Source organism: Chiloscyllium punctatum, chromosome 8 (assembly GCF_047496795.1).
Source record: "Chiloscyllium punctatum isolate Juve2018m chromosome 8, sChiPun1.3, whole genome shotgun sequence".
Lineage (NCBI taxonomy): Eukaryota > Metazoa > Chordata > Chondrichthyes > Orectolobiformes > Hemiscylliidae > Chiloscyllium > Chiloscyllium punctatum.
This window is the reverse complement of record NC_092746.1, coordinates 27,903,904-27,927,175: the sequence shown is the minus strand read 5'-3', so window position 1 is coordinate 27,927,175 and position 23,272 is coordinate 27,903,904. Positions and strand designations below refer to the sequence as shown.

Sequence of the window (23,272 nt, the reverse complement as noted above, 5' to 3'; positions counted from 1 at the left end):
AGTTATCATTTGGTATGTTTTTAATATTTATATCCTGCCACCAATGCATCCTTCCTCAATATCAATATCTTACAGGCACTGAAGATACTAAAGACAGCTGAATTTATGCCGTATATTGTGTTTGTTGCTGCTCCTGAATTAGAAACACTACGTGCCATGCACAAAGCTGTCATTGATGCTGGAATTTCAACTAAACTTCTGACTGTAAGGGTTCTTGAATTTTAACTTTTTTTTACCAAGGCAGGAAATACAGTTTCATACACTAATTACAAAATATAATCCATTATAAGAGTAATAATGCTAACATAGCAATATGGTACTTTGTGTTAACTTATTACTCACTAATAAGCTTTAACCGCTCATTAAATATCCAATTATGAAGCCATGCATTTACTTCATCTGCTGCCCTTATCTGGGTTTATTTTCTTTATCATCATCCTCTCCAATGGCTCTTTTCCTGTTCCTATGACCTTGTGTTTCCATGGCTGTCTTTTAACATACTCCTACTCTCTGTGCTTTTCTTCCTATTAATTCTAGTGCACAGCCTTAACTCAGTTAAAATACTTACATGTAAATGTCTTATTCTCCATACATTAATTTTCTACTTGTTTGTCTACAGGATACAGACTTGAAAAAGACAGTCGATGAAAGTGCTCGAATTCAGCGAGCATATAGCCACTACTTTGATTTGACCATTGTCAATGATAATTTGGACAAAGCTTTTCAGAAGTTACAGACTGCAATAGAGAAGCTCTTTATAGAACCACAGTGGGTCCCAGTTAATTGGGTATACTAGTAAAATTGAAGATTAAACCATATTTTGGTCTGTGAATACATAGAAAGTTGGATAGCGACACAGCAGAAGACATCAGATGCAAAGGCAGGAAAGCTCTGTTGTATGACATGCCTTTATATTCTTTGTAGGTTCTGTTTATAGTACACTATTTTGGCTTTTTATATAAATAACTGAAGGAAAAGTGTTCTTATAAATGTAATTTATTTTAATTTTTCTAACTTTTTACAAATGGTCTTTGTATCCATACATATCAAGTGAAGGAAAATAAGTTGCAAGAAAAACCTTTTTCATTTTTGCCTTCAAATGCCTAGTTTACAGATGCGTATCCAAGTTCTAAGGATTTTGATGCAAGATAAAGATTTTTTTCAGATTCCAAAGCTGTAAATAGCCACAAAGTTATATGTTAACTGAAGCTTTGCATCAGCTTGATGTATAATATAGTGTTTCTGCATTGGTTGCAGAATGATGGAATCAGGAGTTTGATATGGTGAGACTGCGTTAATGAATGGGCATAAAACACAGCTTTGGTCTATTCCTAGAGTATATAATGCGATTCTACATATGTATAAACCTGATGTCAGGGGTCCCATGCTGCCAATCTGGATTTTTATTTTACGTTCCAGCTTAAATACCTTCAACTTTGCACTGCATCATTCAGCTCTAAATTGTGTGTTGGATAACTCCTGCTGTGAAAATAATCAGAACATTAGTTTATCCAGAAGACCTTAAGATATAGGAGCAGAATTAGGCCATTCAGCCCATTGAGTCAGCTATTCCCTTCAATTGTGGCTAATATGATTCTCAACCCCATTCTCCTAATCCTTGATCCCCATACTAATCAATATCCTCAAGTATACTGTGTCAAACTGGCAGTTTGCATTACTTTTCACACTTTATATAATTGCACGCTGTTGCTGGGATAGTGTCTTTAATATATTAAAATGTCCCACAGTGCTTTGTAAGAAAGCCTTGTGCTAGTAATGAGACGTATTGATATTCCCAGTCATATCAAAGCTGCAATCACTATCCAATGCAGATTATTAACATCATTCCTGGGTCATGCCCAGCATACCTTTTTAGTTTCTCCCATTTACTTAGGCCGATGGTGTTTACCTGATTAACGTTTGTTTTTCGATCGCTGGCCTGTGATGAAGTAGAAATCATTGAGAGATTTGAATCCGGATCTTCATTCGTTCCCATAAGGACACTAAGCTTCTCTCATCCTATAATTAGTTTGACAGGATTTCCTTCAATGTAATGAGAAAGTTGGCTAATTGTGTGACCTTGCAAAATTAAATCCAGAGTTTACCACCCCTATACAGCGTTTAAATTACTTGTTATTACTTCCCCACTCACCCACCAATCTCTTTGTCTGACATAGTCAAGTTCTTCAAACAAGGTTTTCCAATGCCCACCAAACTCTATGTTCCTTTAATTAATTCATCTCACTTTTCAGTCGGATTGTAAGTTGGATCTTAATTTGCTCACTTTTGCTTGTTGATTTTGACATCCTTAAATAATTCCAGCCTTGCTGCAATATTTATTGCAAAGATTGGTTCTATAGCTGCTTCTCCATAGAATGTGATTTGAGTTAATTTTTAAAATTGAGTTTCCTTAGAACAAATACTGATCCACATCTCCCTTTCTAATGCTATACACCTTTAAACTACTTTTTCTAGTTTCGTCAGTGGCTGTTAATTGAAATTAACTTGAGCTTCCAAAATGTTACAAACTTGAATGGAATAGACTGCAGCTTTATGTTCTCCATTGACTGTGTACAACTCCACTGAAATGAAGACAACGCAGCACATTTATCCCAACAATTAATTTGAGGAGGTTATTCAACCATTTCTGGGTTCCATGGATTGCCCTCAATATTTATAGCTTTCTTACAACTTCCTTTGGCAGATTAGATTATTCCTGATTTTTTAAAAAAAGTTTTGCAACTATGGGATTTGTTATAAAATGAAACCTTTTTTACATTCTCTGTTGCTACTAGAACTGTTAAGTAACTTATTGCCTCTTGCTAGGTCTTTAGATATTTAACATGAAACCAGTGAAAGGAGGAGAAATGGAAAGCTTTCACTCTTCGAACAAAGTTTACACATGACTATTTTAGTATTTCAAAAATTCCAGTATTTGTATTTTGTTTGATTTGTTTTAGTTGTGCTATTAAGCATAATAATGTGTTTGACAACTTTAGCTAGTTACTTTAAAATATTTTGTCAATGAATTGTGCTCGTGATTGTTATTGATGAGTTTATTCTGTGTTGTGGCATTTTTGTCAATTTACTTTTAAATTGTAAAGTTGTTTTTTTTTAATTTTGAGGTTGCTTCCTGTCTTGCTGTTTGTACGTTTCTCATTCTTTGCCCTTTCCCGTCATTGGTATGGTTCAGATGAACTTGGGCATTCACGATTTTCAAAACTCATCTTGCTTTTGTGCATTCACCATGTTTATTACCCCATGAAACTAAAAACAAAAAAAGCTTGTTAACTAAGCTATAATGACAGTCCACTGCTGCAAAAAGAATAAATGACGAAGAAATTGCAGTTGTTACCATGTAGTTAAATTGAAGCTTATAATGTGTTTCATTGTAGTTACCTGAGGAACAAGATTTATGAATGAATGAATGAATGAAGGTTCTTTCAGGCCCTCTGCTTGTAAGGGTGTGAGTGAAGGTTAGCAGTGCAAACAAATCCTACTATATGTGTATTAATGATCCGGTTCAAAAGTCTTGTAAGAGGCCCAGGCTCTGTTGGAGAGGACATGATGATTGCAATTGTTTATAATGAATGCTGTAAACAACAAAAAAAATCATAGAATTGTCACACTGTAGAAGCAGGCTATTCAGTCAACAAGTCCACACGGACTCTCAAGCATCCTACCCCAGACCTATCTTACTACCCTATCCCTATAAAGCGGCATTTCCCATGGCTAACACATCTATCTTTGGACTGTGGGAGGAAACCAGAGCACCATGAGGAAACCCTTACAGACATGAAGAATGTGCAAACTCTACAGCTGGAATCAAATCCAGGTCTCTGGTGCTATGAGGCACCAGTGCTAATCACTAAGCCCTGCAAAGCAATTCCAGTAATATGAAGGTAATGCTCAGGCATTTGATCTTTAGACTGTGTGATATATTCATTATGGAAATAAAAAGGAGAAATGATGAAAGAAAGTAATTCATTTATCTGGTCTAGTGAAATATTGTTTTGCACAAAGTTGACAAGTTAAGCTGAAACTCTATGGCCTTGTGCTGTCACTGGGTGAGTAACCATTGCTGAGTGAATGTGTGGACTGATGATAGGGAATAGAAAGTTCAAGGTACATAGGAAAAGTAAAGAGAATCACGAATTTTGTAAAGAACCAGTCAAAACAAAGAATCTGAAAAAGACTGCTATACACTACATGAAAAGTATAAAAGGAATTTAGTTAATATCATTTTTCATAGAATAATATAATGTATACAACAGATGTGGCTAGGCCCAGGAAATGAACATGCCTGGTTCCAAAGTTGAGAGAGGAGGAATGGCAATGCCAGTCTGAAATTCTATTCAGTAGATAATTAGATTAGAGTAGACGTTCTGTTCGCTGTTCCAGTTAAGAAATCAAAAGGATGACTATCCTGGAAGGAAACAGTGGACTGTTGAATAGTGATTTGAATGTGTATAGGAGGATCAGTGATGGGGTAATGAACTCCACAAAGCTCTCACTATACTTTTTTTGGAAAAATCTGATAAGCTTATCAATCTTAAAAGAAAAACTGTGATGCCACTGTTAGGCTGTCCTAAAAATCAACTGTTTCAATTTGTTGTGAAGGAAACCTCTAAATTGAAGCTGAAGTCAAAATAAGTTTGAGCCAATGTGGTGAACTTAAATAGACAACAAATAGAATGATTTCTAAAATGTAAATGTACAGTAAGTAATATTAGTTTGAGACAGGTGGTAAAAATAAATCAGACATAGACCATGAACATTTCTGAAGAAGTTGGGTGAATGGGACTAGTAGAAATGAAAGAGAAAAAGGAGGACAGTTCTGGTGATTGGGGTAGGCTGTAAAAGACAATTCATGGCCCTCGAAATACTGCAACAGCGAGGAAGTACTTGAATAAATAGCAATAGTCAGGAGAGCATCACAGTGACCACAATGATTAATTTCCATGAAAAATATTAGGGAATAATCAAGATACTGGAATATGGGATATTGATTGGGAAAAGCTATTTTCAAAGAAACTAAACTGGTATGGATAAAGACTGGCAGATAAAAACAGGTGAATACAACTGGCAACTTTCAAGCAACAAATGTTTTGTTATTATCTAGATGTTCCCAAAAGGTGAAAAGGCACAAGACTATTCGTAGGTGCTGAATTTCATCCTATATATGGTCAGATAACCAACACAAGATATATGTGCACTAAATGCAACTATGGCTGTATAAATGTGGCCCTTGGGTGTATCTTTGGCTACCTGAAATTAAGATTAGGCACATTAAATAATTTGATATGGATTCTGGCACTTGTTAGCCCTATTTTAGAAATTGTTACTGGGAAGTATTTGATTTGAAAATTTTTTCCCCCCATCCAGAAAAGAACACTTAAATGCAAGATGCTGAAGCAATGAACTTTAAAAGCAACTTCACTTCCAGTAGAATCAAAGTTGTACAACATGGAAACAGACCCTTCAGTCCAACTCATCTATGTTGACCAGGTATCCTAAATGAATCTAATCCCATTTCCCAACATTTGGCCCATATTCCTCTAAATCCTTCCTATTCATACACCCATCCAGATGCCTTTTAAATGCTGTTATTGTACCAGCCTCCTCCACTTCCTCTTGCAACTCATTCCATACATGCACCACCCTGTGTGTGGAAGAAGTTGCCCCCTCACCTTAAACCTAAGTGGAAAAATTTCAAACAGACCTGTGTGCTCTAGCTTTGGATTCCCCCACCCCTAGGGAAAAAAGAGCTTGACTATTCACTCTACTTATACCTACAAACTAAAAATTATTATACACAAGTTTCAAAGTAATATTTATAGCTTGGTTCAATTTCTTTGAAGGTGACTTGAGGTAATTATAGTACTATAAAGCATTTGAGATTCAGAGCCTGTTGCTTCTCAACAACATGTGAGAATTCCAGACTTAATTCCAAATGTTCGAAGGTTAATTTCATATTAGATTTTTGGAATGGCAGCATTGACTAGTGGGCCATATTTAAACAACTTATGAAAGGATAAACATTGCCTAACCTCATGAAATTTTGAGTAAGTGATTAGCTGCAAAGCTCTTCCTGTACCACTGTCATTGGAATCTGCTCTGAATATTTCAATTTAAATGGCTGAGACAGTAAAGTGAAAGCATTTATTACTTTTTAAAACAAAAATACAAATCAATTTGAATTAGTCCTTTAAAGTACATTTTTTTACATTAACTTTAAGTTCACCATAATGCTTTAATCACAGTTGCAAACATAATAATGTAAAAGATTAAGATTAATATTGTGTGAAGTGGACCAGAAGCCATTATATATTTTTGAATCAAATAAAGGATTGTGCAACAGATTTGATTTGACTTTGCCATTTTTCAAAAGGAAATTACTTATGCCAAGGTGACTCTCTGTCCAGCCTTAATGACTCCACTCTGCTTCTTAGTGCCTCGAGATTTTTGAAAACCATCATACCTTAAAAAAAACAAAGGCAAAGCTATTAATGTTCATGTATTGTTGGAGGATGCCAGGTTTTTAAGACAAACACCTCTGCCCAGACAGAACTTTATGCATAAAGTAAAATTCTCAAATTAGTTCTTAAAAGATTATTTTAAACCATATCTGATTCATCAATAATACTAGAGAGGTTCTCAATCTTACATCATATCAACAGAATGTTTCTAATTTCTTGAAATGGATTAATAAATTTCATTTTGAACCATCCAAAATGGTGATCAGTGGAATATAAATTTGAGATAGCCATATGGCTGAGGGGAAAAAAAAACACATCTTACCTTTCACTTTTTTAAAAAAATATAAAGTATTTGAAATTGGATTTTGGAAATTTATGGCCTTTTATAGCTAATGCAGCTGTTGAGTGACTTGAATTTGTTTTAATACATTGTCAAGAGAAATAATCCAGAAGTTAAAGCTGAATTCAAATACATTTCAATCTAAACTTGAAAATACCCATAACCCAAATTCAAAACAAACATTTCTCAAAAATCTCAACAATATTTGATGCATTTTAGAAATGTTAGCTAACTGAGTTTGTTTAGTAATTTCATAATCCAGTTTCATTTTGCATGCTTACTGGAGTACTTGCTTTATTTCATTAGTAATGTGCTCAGGCAGTGATGACTAAATGTTAATCAAATAGTTTACTGCTGATTGATAAATAATTCCTCTCTTTAAATTTGCAATTTGCTATTCACCCAACCTTCAGAGACAACCTTTTGTATAATTTTCCAAGATTATACACAAGTTAATAAATTGAATAGAGCAAGTAATTGCTTAAGAATAAACAAAGATGATAAGTGTTGAGTCATAGGAAATGAGAGTTAATGGAAAAGATAACATTTGATGTAACGCTTCATGTGGCTGATTTGGCCTTGCCTTTAGTCTCAACTCCATTTTCTTAACTGTTCTCCACACTCTTTTACACTCTTAATTCAAACATTATGGGTGCAGAAGCTAACAAAAACATTGGAGGGAGATTTAAGGAGCAACTAAATACACTGACCAAAGTCCACTATTTAAGTTTGCCCTCTCTACCCTGGCAATTTACTACTCTACTTCCAAACCTCCTTGCACATGTTGTCACTTCCTAAATAAATAGAGATGAATTTTTCCCAGAATGTCGCATCTGAATCCTTCCAAACACGTTTTCATGTTTACCCAAAGCCCTGAAATAATTTGTCAGCTTCTGTCATATTTGGTAACACTATTCTCCTCATTCAGCTGGGTTGAATTGCACTCATTTAGTTCCTCTCTTAGTTATCCACTATTAACCTCAGTCATCTGCAATGGCTCATCTTCCCACTTCCACAACTTATCTAAATGCTGCCACCCATGCTTACCACAAACTACACATGTTTCTGACTATATGCTGGTGACATTCAGCTCTCCATGAACCCTTCAAGTTTATTTAAATTTTTTAATAGAGATGTAGGTGTGGTTGGCTGAGCCAGCATTTACCGCCCAACAGAAATGACAGTATGCTGTCACCTTGAACAACTGCAGTCCTCGGGGTGTTTCTAACAATGCTGTTTGGAAAGCAGCTTTAGGTTTTCTATGTTACTTAAGATGGCCCAAATCTGTTCACAATCCAATAGTGCTTTATTTTTAAAATTTTGCAGGATTTTGGATATTCACGGATTTAAAAAATTATGGAATTATAAATGCAATTTCCCCATATTGAAAACAATATTACAGAATCTTCATTGGAATGATTTATCTAAATATTTGCATAAAATTCACCTTTGATTTAGCAAGAATTTCTACTCACAGTTCTACAAAGTTGCACCATTCTTGCTGACTGATAGAAGGTCTTGTATTTGTCAATGCTGTCAGTAGGTGGGATTGACAAATAAATTGTGAAGAGTTTACGGGTCCTGACTGATTGTGGGAAGGACCCTCCTGGAATGAAAAAAAAATCATAGAACAAAACGGAGGATTGCTTGGCTTTTTTGGAAAAAAAACTTGGCTCTATCATTGTTCTTTGCAATGTTAGAAAAACAAATGGTAAGGTACCATAAACAATTATATAAATCTGCAGAATAAAAATAGTCTAGTTGATCTGTAGGTAATTTCATTACAAAATAATCCTTTTTTCAAAAGCTACCTTATGTTGAAATAGATATTAAAAATAAGTACTGTAATCGGGAGACAGCCAGATTGCTAAAGATTGACAGTTATATAGTCACAGCAACCCTGGTATTTCTTCAATTGGTTCATTGAAAGAAATTATTTCAATTTCTACGATGATCTATTTCAAGCCTGTATCCATCAAATGCACAGAAGTGAACCTTTCAGCATATTCGTTCACAATAAACTAATCTTCTAAACATGTAATTCACATCTGTAAAGGGGCGGCTGTTGATGGCACTCTAGCATGGCTCTAACTTTGGTGATTGCAATCTCAAAAATTAAAAGGCAACACTTAAAATGCAACAACATCATGACAATAACCAGGCTTCGGCTGACAAGTGGCAACATTTGCTCCACATAAATGTCAGACAATGAACATCACCAATAAGAGACAGACTATCTTACCATCCCTTTACATTCAGTGATATTACTAGCTCTGAATTCCCCCCTATTGAGTTACCATTGATCATAAACAGTGGCTACAAGCAGGTGAGAGGCTAGTAATATCATGGTGTATAATTCACATCCTGACTCCCCATGTGTCTGAATGATTGCAACTACAGCACAAGATTGATTCTATCCAGGACAAAGTAACCTGCTTGATGGGTACTGCATAATAAGCATTCACTCTCCACCATTGATGTTCAGTAACAGCAGTGTGTACTATCTACAAGATGCACTGCACAAATTCACCAAAGATCCTTAGACAATACCTTACAAAGCCACATCTTTCTAGAAGGCAGCCAGTCACTTAGCACCCTCACTAGGAAATATATTGCCATTCCTTAACTGGTACTGGGTCAAAATCCTAGAATTCCCTGCGCAAGGACATTGTGGGTCAACCTAAAGGCATGTAGACTGCAGTAATTCAAAGTGGCAGTTTACAAGAGCAACTAGGAATTGGGAACGTGGCAGTCCTGTGATTCAGTGGTTAGTATTGCTGCCTCACAGCACCAGGGACCAGAGTTCGATTCCACTGTTTGCACATTCGCCCAGTGTCTAAGAGTGTTTCCTCTGGGTGCTCCGATTTTGTTCCACAGTCCAAAGATGTGCAAGTTAGGTGGGTTAGCCATGGGAAATGCAGGGTTACAGGGACCGGATGGGATGCTCTTCAGTGGATTGGTGTGGACTCAATGGGCCAAATGGCATAGGACCACACATTGTAGGCCTTAGTGGTTACCACTGCTGCCTCACAGCGCCAGAGACCCGGGTTCAATTCCCGTCTCAGGCGACTGTCTGTGTGGAGTTTGCACATTCTCCCCGTGTCTGCGTGGGTTTCCTCCGGGTGCTCCGGTTTCCTCCCACAGTCCAAAGATGTGCAGGTCAGGTGAATTGGCCATGCAAATTGCCCGTAGTGTTAGGTTAGGGGTATGGGTGGGTTGCTCTTCGGCGGGGTGGTGTGGACTTGTTGGGCCGAGGGCCTGTTTGTAATCTAATTTAATCTAAAATACTGGCCAGCCAGCGATGTCCATAGCCCATGGGTGAATTAACATTTTACAATATTACAAAAATCAATGTTCATACCAGTTATTATATTCGTAATTCCAAATTTCACCACCAACACTTTCATGGATATGTCCTATCCTGCCAAAAGATGAGACCTAGCAGAGATGACAGAGTTTTCCTTGGAGTCCTCAACATTGACCCCAGGCCCCATGAAGTCTCGTGGCCTCAGGTTAAACATGGGAAAGGAAACCTCCTTTTGGTTACCACGTACTGTCCTCCTTCCGTGGATAAATCTGTTCTGTTCCACATTAAACAATACTTGGTGAAAGCATGGAGGGTGGCAAGAGTGCAAAATGTACTCTGGATGAAGAATTTCAATGTCCTCCATCAAGTGGCTCAGCAACACTATTGATCGCGCTGGTCAGGTCCTAAAGGACATAGCTGCTGTCCTGAATCTGTGGCAGGTGGTGAGCGAACCAAAGGGAAAAACATACTTGACCTCATCCTTACCAATCTGTCAGCTTCAGATGCATCTGTCTGTGGGAGTGACCATTGCACAGTCGTTGTGGAGTCAAAGACTTCACCTTCTCATTGTGTTGTGTGCCACATGGGACAGACTTTGAACACATCCAACTCATGACTGGGCATTCATAAGGTACTGTGGGCCAACAGCAGAATCGGACTCCAGCACAATCTGCAACCTCATGGCTCAATATATTCCCCACTCAACCATTACAATCATGCAAGGGGAATCAATCTGGTTCAATAGTGTGTACAGGAGGACATGTTAGAAGCAGCACCAAGCAAACCTAAAAATGAGGTCTCAACCTGGTGAAAGCATGTCAAACAGTGTAAGCAGCAAGCGATACAGCTAAAATGATCCCACAACTAAAAAGACCAGATCTAAGCTCTGCAGCCCTGCCCTATCCAGTTGTGAATTGTGATGAACAACTAATTCACTGGAGGAGGCAACTCCACAAACATACTCATTCTCAATGATGGAAATTTCCAATTAAACAGTGCAAACAATAAGACTTAAGCATTCGTAGTCATGATTTGGAGATGCCGGTGTTGGACTGGGGTGTACAAAGTTAAAAATCACACAACACCGAGTTATAGTCTAACATGTTTAATTGGAACCAGCTTCCAATTAAACCTGTTGGACTATAACCTGGTGTTGTGTGATTTTTAACTAAGCATTCGTAGTAATCTTCAGGCAGAAGTGCCAACTGATTGATCTACTGCAGCCTCCTCCAGTAGTCCTTTCAGCCCATTTGATTCACTCCATGTGATATCAAGAAACGTGCGGAGGCACTGAAAACTGCAAAGGCTGTGGGACTTGACAATATTCTAGGAATAGTGCTGAAGACTTGTGCTCTAGAATCTGCCACTCCCCTAACCAAGCTCTTATTGTACAGTTACAACTTTACAAATCCAATCTTGCCAATTACCACCCCATCAATCTACTCTTAACCATCAGTAAAATGATGGATGATGGAAGGTGTAATCAGTAGTGCTATCAAATAGCACCTACTCAGCAATAACCTGCTCACTGGTGCCTGGTTTGGGTTCCATCAGGGCCACTCAACTCCTGACCTCATTTCAGCCTTGGTTCAAATATGAACAAAAGAGCTGAATCCAGATCTGAGGAGTGAGTGACAGCTCTTGACATCGAAGCTGCATTTGACAACAACATGGAATCAAGAAGCCATAGCAAAGTTGGAATCTGGGTATCGGGGCAAACTCTCCATTAGTTGGGATCATACCTGGGAGATAGAAAGATGGCCGTTGAACATTAGTGATTTCAGCTGCTTCACTGACGACCTTCCCTCCGTTATAACGTGTGAAGTGGGTTGTTTGCTGATTGCACAAATGTTCAGCTCCATTCGCAATTGCTCAGATACAGAAGCAGTCCATGTTCAAATGCAATAAGCTCTGAACAAAATCAAGGCTTGGGGTAATAAGTGGCAAATGCCAGGTTATGACCATCATCAGGAAGAGACAATCTAACCATTACCCTTGACATTCAATTGTTTCACCATCTGAATCTCCCATTATGAATATCCTTGTGGTTAGCCTTGACCAGAAACTCAAACAGACCCATCACATAAACACAGTGGTTACAGAAGCAGGTCAGAGTCCAGGAATACTGTCGCATGTAACTAACTTCTGACTCCCCAAAGCACGTACATAATCTACAAGGCACAAGTCAGGAATACGACAGAAGGTTACCTATGTCTGGATGGGTGTGGTGATAACATTCAACAGATTTGACACCATCCAGGACAAAACGGATTGCTTGATTGGTACCACATCCACAAAACACCCAGTCCCTGCACGACTGACATTATGTGCTATATACAAGAAATTCACCAAAGATCCTCATACAGCAACTTCCAAACCCTGATCACTTACATCTAGAAGGACAAGGGCAGCCAATACATGGGAGCACTACCACCTGCAAGTTTCCAGCCAAACTACTCATCTAGAGTTGCAAGTATATTGCTGTTCCTTCATTATCACTGGGTCATAATCCTGGAATACCATCCTGAATGGCATTGTAGGTGAATCTACAGTACATAGTCTGCAGCAGTTCAAGAAGGCAGCTTACCGTCACCTTCCCAAGGGCATCTAGGGACAGGCAATAAATGCTAGCGAGCCAGCAATGCTCACATCCTACACATGTATTAAAAAAGTCATCTTAATTAAAAAATAACCCTGCCTTTTTCTGCAATAGTATTTAGTGTTCAGGAATGATACACATGACCAAGTTATTCTATATTGATTAATTTTTAAGACATTCGTGCTTTTGAACAAAAATCTATGGACCGGAATGGTAAGCTCAGGCAATTCTTAAGTATTTAGTGTACAAAAATCTCTCAAATGTGCTTGAAATTATTTCTGTGATATACATTAACATAGTTAACTCTTGTGATGTGATTCCACTTGGGATCGCAAGGTTGCTGAACCAAATAAACTATAACAATGTAAACATTTTAAGCCTTTAACAGTATCAGTGATCAAACCGAGTTGGTTGATCCACAAATTCAAATTAAACAACAAAGAACCAATAGAGAGGGGAGTTTCAAATGTCTTCAATCTGACTAACTAGAAATTCATGAAGCAATTTAATCTGAATGACACCCAGCCAACTGACCTTTTTCAATTGCCAAAGGTCAGAACAAGGATTCAAAACAATGATTTTCTGAATGATAGGCTGATGTATGCAGTGGAAATGTATGGAGCTGTGTCCATATGTTCTCTCATTTTCAGTTTTCTAGTTTAAGTTGTGTTCAAAGAAAAGCATTTAAAAGACATTTGGATAAGTAATCAATGGGAAAGGTTTGGAGGGATATGGGCCAAACCACAGGCAAGTGGGACTAGTTTGGTTTTGGGAACATGGTCAACACGGACCAGTTATAGAGTCATAGAGATGTACAGCATGGAAACAGACCTTTCGGTCCAACCTGTCCACACCGACCAGATATCCCAACCTAAACCAGTCCCACCTGCTAGCACCTGGCCCATATCCCTCCAAACCCTCCTTATTCGTATGCCCATCAGATGCCTTTTAAATTTTGTAATTGTACTAGCCTGCACCACTTCCTCTGGCAGCTCATTCCATACACACACCACCCTCTGCGTGGAAAAAATTGCCTCTTATGTCTCTTTTATATCTTTTCCCCCTCACCCTAAACCTATGCCCTCTAGTTCAGGACTTGCCTCACCCCAGAGAAAAAGACTTTGCCTATTTATCCTATCCATGTCCCTCATGATTTTATAAACCTCTATAATGTCACCCTTCAGCCTCTGACGCTCCAGGAAAAACAGCCCCAGCCTATTCATCCTCTCCCTGTAGCTCAAATCCTCCTACCCAGGTAACATCCTTGTAAATCTTTTCCTAACCCTTTCAAGGTTCACAACATTTTTCCAATAAGAAGGAGACCAGAATTGCATGCAATATTCCAACAGTAGCCTAACCAATGTCCTGTACAGCTGCAACATGTCCTCCCAGCTCCTGTACTCAGTACTCTGACCAATAAAGGAAAGCATACCAAATGCCTTCTTCACTATCCTATCTAACTGCGACTCCACTTTCAAGGAGCTATGAACCTGTACTCCAAAGTCTCTTTGTTCAACAACACTCTCTATGACCTCACTATTAAATGTATAAGTCCTGCTAAGATATGCTTTCTCAAAATGCAGCATCTCGTATTTATCTGAATTAAACTCCATCTGGCACTTCTCAGCCCATTGGCCCATCTGATCAAGATCCTGTTGTAATCTGTGGTAACCTTCTTTGTTGTCCACTACACCTCCAATTTTGGTGTCATCTGCAAACTTACTAACTATACCTCTTACGCTCACATTAAAATAGTTTACATAAATGATGAAAAATAGTGGACCTAGCACTGATCCTGTGGCATTCCAATGGTCACAAGCCTCCAGTCTGAGAAACAACCCTCCACCACCACCCTCTGTCTTCTACATTTGAGCCAGTTCTGTATCCAAATGGCTAGTTCTCCCTGTATTCCACGAGATCTAACCTTGCTAACCGGTCTGCCATGGGGAACCTTGTCGAAAGCCTTACTGAAGTCCATATAGATCACATCTACTGCTCTGCCCTCATCAATCCTCTTTGTTACTTCTTCACAAAACTCAATCAAGTTTGTGAGACATGATTTCCCACACACAAAGCCATTTGACTATCCCTAATCAATCCTTGCCTTTCCCAAAACATATTCATCCTGTCCCTCAGAACTTGCCCACCACCGACATCAGCTTACTGGTCTATAGTTCCCTGGCTTGTCCTTAAACAGTGGCACCACGTTAGCCAACCTCCAGTTTTCCGCCACCTTACTGGTGACTATCGATGATACAAATATCTCAGCAATGCGCCCAGTCATCACTTCCCTAGCTTCCTACAGAGTTCTAGGGTACAACCGATCAGGTCCTAGGGATTTATCTATTTTTATGCGTTGCAAGACATCCAACACTTCCTCCTCTACAGTATGGACATCTTTCAAGATGTCACCATCTATTTCCCTACATTCTGGGCGGCACGGTGGCACAGTGGTTAGCGCTGCTGCCTCACAGCGCCAGAGACCCGGGTTCAATTCCCGCCTCAGGCGACTGACTGTGCAAACTCCACACATTCTCCCCGTGTCTGTGTGGGTTTCCTCTGGGTGCTCCGGTTTCCTCCCACAGTCCAAAGATGTGCAGGTCAGGTGAATTGGCCGTGCTAAATTGTCCGTAGTGTTAGGTAACAGGTAAATGTAGGGGTATGGGTGGTTTGCGCTTCGGCGGGTCGGTGTGGACTTGTTGGGCCGAAGGGCCTGTTTCCACACTGTAAAGTAATCTAATTCCATACCTTCCATGTCGTTTTCCAAAACACTCGTTTAGTATCTCTCCCATCTCCTGCAGCTCCATACAAAGGTTGCCTTGACGATCTTTTAGGGGCCCTAATCTGAACCTAGTTTGCCCCTTTGTCCTTAAGGTATTTGCAACCACACTTTGGATTCTCTTTAACTCTATTTGTCAAAACTACCTCATGTCCCCTTTCTGCCCTCCTGATTTCCCTCTTAAGGGGGAGACACGTGGCTCAGTGGTTAGTACTGCTGCCTCACAGCACCAGGGGCCCAGGTTCGATTCCAGCCTTGGTCGACTGCCTTTCTGGAGTTTGCACATTCTCCCAGTGTCTGCGTGGGTTTCCAGCCATTCCTTTACGTGCGAACATCTGCCTCCAATCAGCTTCTCAAAGTCCTTGCCTAACACCGTGGTTCAATTCCCGCCTCAGGCGACTGACTGTGTGGAGTTTGCACGTTCTCCCCGTGTCTGCGTGGGTTTCCTCCGGGTGCTCCGGTTTCCTCCCACAGTCCAAAGATGTGCAGGCCAGGTGAATTGGCCATGCTAAATTGCCCATAGTGTTAGGTAAGGGGTAAATGTAGATGTAGGGGTATGGGTGGGTTACACTTCGGCGGGGCGGTGTGGACTTGTTGGGCCGAAGGGCCTGTTTCCACACTGTAAGTAATCTAATCTACAAAAACCATCAAAATTAGCCTTCCTTCAATTTAGAACTTCAACTTTTATATCTGGTCTATCCCTTTCTATCACTATTTATAAAATAAGTGTTATTTTCGCTGGCCCCAAAGTGCTCCCTCACTGACTTCTCAGTCACTTTGCCTTATTTCCCAAAACTTGACCTTCTCTAGTAGGTACATCCACATATTGAATCTGAAAATTTTCTTGTACACACTTAAATTCTTCTCAATCTAAACCCTTAACACTATGGCAGCGCCAGTCTATGTTTGGAAAGTTAAAATCACCCTATTATTCTTACAGATAACAGATCTCCTTACAAATTTGTTTCTCAATTTCCCTCTGACTATTAGGGCGTCTATAATACAATTCCAATAAGGTGATCATCCCTTTCTTATTTCTCAGTTCCACCAAATAAATTCCCTGGATGTATTTCCAGGAATACCTTCCCTCCGTACAGCTGTAGTGCTGTCCCTTATCAAAATGGCCCCTCCCCCTCCTCTCTTGCCTCCCTTTCTATCCTTCCTGTAGCATTTGTATCCTGGAACATTAAACTTCCTGTCCTGTCCATCCCTGAGCCATGTTTCTGTAATTGCCATGATATCCCAGTCCCATATTCCTAACCAAAGGGTCTCTTTCCATGCTATATGTCTCTGACTTTAAGAGGGAGCTACCCCGCAAACTTAAAACAAAAAGCACTGTGAATTACTCTTAGTAATCCTAGTACAGTAGCACTGACAGAAACTTGAGGTTTCCACCTTATAACCAGTAAAACAAGTGTCAAAACATGATAAGAAAATCTAATAACATTAACTTTCAGCACAGAACAGTCCAAGATCAAATTTTAGAACTATGTATAGCACATTAAAAGATATTCTTTAAATCTTATTAATTACAACACATGACAAAAATAGACAAGAATGTCCCTGTGGTAATTAGTGATATTAACAGTTTCTATCTCAACAAAACAGAAATCCTGTACTGATAAAGAAGCATTACCATTTTCTTTATCCTTGTGTTTGCTTTAATTACATTTAGCTCAAACCGTAGAAGCTCCACTTGCTCTTGAGAAAGTTCTTGGTAACCTTCTTGCAATGATGTCATAAATGCAGGGGCATGAGAAGATATGGTATCCCGAACAGATGTGATAGTGTGATCAAGAGTCATCGAATTTGGTCCTGACAAACATTGAGTGTTCTGGCAAAATAAAAAAAAGACTTGCATTTACGTAGCATCTTTCAGGAGTAGCTGACTTTCCAAAATATTTTACTGCCAACAAAATGCATTTTACAATTGTAAATAGTGTAATTTTCATTAAAATGAATCTGCATTAATTGTTTTGTAATTTAAAACAAACCAAGATTGCTCCTGTACTTCAAACACTAAGAGATTCTGTAGCATTTTTCATGATTGATATTTATTTCTGTAAAAATGCTGTACATGAAAGATGCAGAATTTCTCCATTTGTTTCTAGTTCTTGTCTGACATGTCAATTGAGCCCTTTCCCTCAATTTGGAATGTGAGGATCTTTCTAATCAACACCTCCAGGTTTCCCTGGATATCCTGCATGTTGTCAGTGGAGGAATGATCCTGGTCAAACACAAAGGCTGCATGAGCACCATGTAAAATGCCTGTGACAACATGAGTGGCTGCTGCTCAAAGACAGAAGGGTAGGTGATCTGTTGCGTTTCCAATTGGCTCATTGTAAACTCCTCAAACTGGGTGGAAGGTGTGATAACACTATAGCTTTCAGAGGTGTATCTTGTCCTGGGTTTTTTTTGTGAAGGAAGTTTGAGAGTGGCGCCAAGCAATCTAGTCAGAGCCCTCTAGGGTAAACAGCTTGTGAGGTCTTGGGTTTTTAAAAAAATTGTCATAATACAAGCAGCCTGAATGGGTGGGGTCAAGTTCCCATAGAACCAGAAGTTTTAGTTTTCAGTAGCAGTCGCTAGGGTCTTGAAGCTCGGTTTGGAAGCTGTAGTGCACCTCTTCCTCTTGCTGAGCTTTCTTTTCATGTTTTACCTCCTTGGTTGGAGAATTGCCTGTGAGACAGTTTATTTTTCTAAATTTGCTTATGCCAAGAGTATGTTCTTCAATGTTACTATATTGGAACAGTTGATTAGCAGTAGTTAATATTTTGTTAAGCATTTTGATAGAGTAGTAGTTAAGCCAATAATTTAACTTTTATTTTGTCTGCATTATAACAATAGTGTAAAAATTAAGTGTGTTTTGCTTAATGTTGAATAGTTGGACCAATCAAATCATATCTATAATGCAACACCTTACTCCAACCTATAAAATATCAAAAGGGTGTGTGTGTGTGTGTGTGTGTGTGTGTGTGTCTGGAGGTTCTTGTCTGATCAAAACCTCTAATTCCATATTGAGTGTAGGATTATTGGACTCAAAGGCAGTGAGTGGCAAGCATTGGTGCTTTTTATTGTGGGTGTTGCATTTGGTTGGTTTGAATAGGGTGTCCAAAGGCTCTTTCAGATGCTAACAGTTTCCTGGAGGTGGAAGAAGTCATTTTCGGAGTCGACAATTGTAGCAATCATGCAGCTTTTACAATTGCCAGGCATGCCATTGGAATCTTAAGAAATGGCTAAAATTAAATTGAAAATGAAGCAGCTTCAGCATGTGGGCGGCACGGTGGCACAGTGGTTAGCACTGTTGCCTCACAGCACCAGAGACCTGGATTCAATTCCCGCCTCAGGCGATTGACTGTGTGGAGTTTGCACATTCTCCCCGTGTCTGCGTGGGTTTCCTCCGGGTGCTCTGGTTTCCTCCCACAGTCCAAAAATGTGCAGGTGTTAGGTGAATTCACCATGCTAAATTGCCCGTAGTGTTAGGGGAAGGGGTAAATGTAGGGCAGTGGGTCTGGGTGGGTTGCTCTTTGGAGGGTCAGTGTGGACTTGTTGGGCTGAAGGGCCTGTTTCCACACTGAGTAATCTAAATCTAAGAAAAAGAAATGAAAAGTTTGAAATACGATTGAAAGTAGAGGAAAAGCAGAAAGTGAGTTTTTGAACTTGAGGTTAGGACAAATCTCAAAGTCAACTTAAAATGGCAAAGGTAGAAGTGGTAACGGTTAGGGGTAGTAATGAGGACAGTGATGGAAAGCAATCCCATCATAGCTAAAAGCCTGGTGGGAATCTGTTTAAATATGTCCAAGTGTTGCCTAAGTTCTATGAAAATGACTAAATGAATGAAATGGCCAGTAACCATGTGGTTTATTGATCCAAAGTTGGTATGTGGAGCTTATAATGTGCTTGCATCACTGTCAGAGGAGGTACCTGGGGAGTATAATGAGGTGAAAAAAGCTATTTTAAGTGTATACTAGAAATGACTAGAAGTTTACAGATGTTTCAGGAATTCTGAGGGACCTTGGTCAAACATGCACTGAGGTGAAAAGATCAAAAAGTAATTTTGGTAGATGGCTAACGGCATTGAAAATAGATCAAACATATGATGCTCTGGGGGAGACAATTATTTTAGAGTTCAAACATTCACTTCTTGAAGTAGTGAGAACTCATATGGAAGAGCAAAGAGTTAAGACTGCAAGATTAGCAAAAGAAATGGCAGATGATGGAGGTGATTCATAAATCAACATTTGGCTTCCAACATCAATTTCAATCTGAGAGGGATAGAAACTGGGGAAAAGAGAAATCCTCAGGTGGAAAGGGAAAAGGAGATCTCATTGAAGATAGTAAAGATAGGAGGGGGGAAGAGAAGTCAAAAAGCTCAGTTGTTTTCACTGCATAAAGCAAGCCAATGAAGTCATAGTCTGGTTTAGAAAAAGCACTAGGAAGATAGGTGTGGGCAAACAAGATAAGCAAGAGTGTTGAGGTGGTAAAGGAAAGCACAGTGGAAACTAAGAAGCTGCAAAAGAACATACAAACTGGTGAAGGGTTGATGAGAAGAAAGTGTCAGATCTCTTTAAAGAATTTACTTTAAAGAATGAGGTGATGTTTACTCATGTATACTAGGAGGAACAGTTAAAGAAATCAAAATTTAAAAGAGATATGATAACAAGTTATTACTTGTTGAAAGATGATGAGATATATAATTCATAAGGAGTACTCCAAATAAAATGCTGGTAATATGTGGAATTCATGGTGAGAACAGCAGTTTTCCATTACAGAAGTGAGCTTGGAGGGTCCGGTAAAATGTGGTGAAGTATTGGCACGCGTAATGGAGAAATTCTCTGTTCCAGATATACAGTTGATCCTTGGTAATGACGGTAGCTGGGTCACAGGTGGGAGTGATGCCTACTATGATTGAAAAGCCAGTGGACTATCGTGCAACTGAAGTATTATAGCAAGTGTATCCTGAGACTTTTTCCAGACTTTATGGTAACAAAGCCACAGATGAAAATAGGAGGAGAAATCAAGGAGTAAACACAAGCAAGTTGAAGTTCAATTATCAGAAACTATGTTTGATCAAATGATTGAGAAAGGTAACAAGAACAGGTGGAGGAACAATCTGGATCTTTTTAGTTCAGAGAAATTAGCTGAATTACAACACAAAGATGAACAACTAAAGCAATTGTATCAAAAACCATACTCAGAAGAAGAATGGGAGACTGATTAGGGATAGTCAACATGGCTTTGTGTGTGGGAAATAGTGTCTCACTAACTTGACTGAGTTTCTACAATAAATAATGAAGAGGATTGATGAGGACAGAATGGTGAACGAGATCTATATGCACTTCAGTAAGGCATTCGACAAGGTTCCTTCTGATAGGCTGGTTAGCATGGTGAGATCACATGGAATATAGGGAGAACTAGCCATTTGGATACAGAACTGGTTTAAAGGTAAAAGGCAGAGGGCAGTGGTGGAGGGTTGCTTTTCAAACTTGAGGCCTTGATTCCAGTGGTGTGCCAAAAGGATCGGTGCTGGGTCCACTGATTTTCGTCATTTATATAAATGATTTGGATGCGAACATAGGAGCTACAGTTAGTAAGTTTGCAGATGACACCAAAATTGGAGATGTAGTGGACAGTGAAGAAAGTTACCTGAGAGTACAACAGGATCTTGATCAGATGGGCCAGTGGAGATTAATTTAAGTAAACGTGAGGTGCTGCATTTTAGAAAGGCAAATCAGAGCAGAGCTTATACACTTAATGATCGGGTCCTGGGGAGTGTTGTTGAACAAAGAGACGGTGGAGTGCAGATTCATAGTTCTTTGAAAATAGAGTTGCAGGTAGATAGGATACTGAAGGCGGCATCTGGTATGCTTTTCTCAATTGGTCAGTGCATTGAGTGTAGGAATTGGGAGGTCATGTTATAGCTGTACAGGAAATTGGTTAGGCTACTTTTGGAATATTGTGTGCAATTCTGGTCTTTAAGCCATAGGAAGGATAGTGTGAAACTTGAAAAGGAATGACAAGGATGTTGCCAGGGTTGGAGGCTGAGGGGTGACCTTATAGAGGTTAATAAAATCTTGAGGGACATGGATAGAGTAAATAGACATGTTTTTTCCCCTAGAGTGGAGGAGTCCAAAACTAATGGGCATAGTTTTAAAGGGAGAGGGGCAAGATTCAAAAGGGACCTGAGGAGCAACTTTTTCATGCAGAGGGTGGTGTGTGTGTGGGGAATGAGTTGCCAGAGGAAGTGATGGAGGTGGTACAATTACAGCATTTAAAAAGGTATCTGGATGGGTATATGAATAGGAAGGGTTTGGAAAAATATGGGCCAAGTGCTGGCAAATGGGACTGGATTAATTTAGGATATCTGATGGACATGGACGAGTTGGACCAAAGGGTCTGTTTCAATGGTGTATATCTCTATGATTCTATAATAGATGTTTAGCTGATTAGTGATTCTGAACAGAATTGTGTTACAATGTTAGATAAACCTTATTCTGTACTGACAATATATAATGAGTGGATTCTGATTTAGCATTTACTAAAGTAAACAAATTACTCTACACTATACCTACATCAAATTAGATCTAAAGTTTTTCTTCAATATTTTCTGCCTGATTCAAATTATCAATAATCTTTCAACTTAAAAAAATGAATAACATTATACATAAATTGTACTAAGTAACATAGTTAAATTAAATCAATTTGCTTTAATAAACATTTTTTCCACAGCTGCATCTGCTGCTGTGGACAATCCATAGGTTCAGACAGCAAACTTAGTTTTGAAACATAGTAACAGCCCTCAAGGTGGTAATCAAAGGAAGTTAAGATTTATTAATTAGACCAATTTATAAAATAATTCTGACCTGCTCTGAAGAAGTTCCAGTTCCAAGTTCAGATTCATAAGAACTACCAAAGTAAAGGCGCCAGATGTTAGGGCATGGATCGTCAGGTAATATTTCACTGGTATCCAGATAAACTGGAGACTGTTCCAACCATCTTTCTCCATCCCCTGTGGACTCATCAGAACCATTGCTGTGATTCAAGAAGATCATGGAGGATAGACTCATATCACTATCGGAACCTGAACCAGCATCCTAGAGCAAAGCAGCAAAGTTGTATTTTGTTACTGCACTACACATTGATCCATCTCATATGATCGCACTGTTCAGATTGATAAATTATGGAAAAATGCTAATTAACATTTGGAAAACTATTCTTGCTGGTACAAAAATGCTACCTGTGAAATACACATCTTTGAAGAAAAGCAACTATAAATGGTATGATCAACCAGGTAAATAAAATACAAAATATACACATTAACAATATAAAGATTTACTTGTTGACGCAGTGTTAAATGCCAATAAAAACCAAAACAGTAGTCATTGTTTAGTTTCTGCACAGCAAAACTTAAAATTTCTTTAGGTGATGCAGAGCTCACCTACAAAAATACCATGCAAAAGGTAGCAACAAGAGAATTTATCCTCTGCAAACATTTAATTGAAGAAAGGTACTTCAAGTATATCCAGGAGATCTGGATCACTAACTATTTTGAAAATAGAGACTGGATTACTGCACCAAAATTTACACAGTCAAACGGGGGCAGTTTATGTCAAAGCAAGTCAAATCTACCTCCATTCACAGTAAATTTGAATCCTGATCCGAGATAGCAAATTTGACTGTCTACAACCATCTCTGTCCCCCTACTCAAGGATGAGGTCTGCTTTGAGTTGAGTGTTTCTGACATGGGTCTGCATCTGTCTAAATGGGCTGA

At 39.0% G+C, this 23,272-nt stretch overlaps 2 protein-coding genes across 9 annotated transcripts in view; one reads left to right on the top strand and one right to left on the bottom strand.

Annotated features, from left to right (window-relative positions):
• LOC140480429 (protein PALS2-like) overlaps nt 1–3,354 on the top strand; it is a 152,635-nt gene extending 149,281 nt beyond the window's left edge. For all 7 annotated transcript variants that reach the window (XM_072575281.1, XM_072575280.1, XM_072575279.1 and 4 more), the window contains 2 exons: nt 76–204; nt 620–3,354. In XM_072575281.1, coding sequence (XP_072431382.1) covers nt 76–204; nt 620–796 — 306 coding nt within the window. In that variant the 3' untranslated portion in view covers nt 797–3,354. The remainder of the gene's footprint in view (nt 1–75; nt 205–619) is intronic.
• A 2,830-nt stretch (nt 3,355–6,184) lies between these two features.
• pex1 (peroxisomal biogenesis factor 1) overlaps nt 6,185–23,272 on the bottom strand; it is a 92,282-nt gene continuing 75,194 nt past the window's right edge. For both annotated transcript variants that reach the window (XM_072575274.1, XM_072575276.1), the window contains exons 21-24: nt 22,365–22,595; nt 17,141–17,338; nt 8,295–8,425; nt 6,185–6,481 (exon numbers count right to left, since the gene is read on the bottom strand). In XM_072575274.1, the coding sequence (XP_072431375.1) occupies nt 6,400–6,481; nt 8,295–8,425; nt 17,141–17,338; nt 22,365–22,595 (642 nt within the window). In that variant the 3' untranslated portion in view covers nt 6,185–6,399. The remainder of the gene's footprint in view (nt 6,482–8,294; nt 8,426–17,140; nt 17,339–22,364; nt 22,596–23,272) is intronic.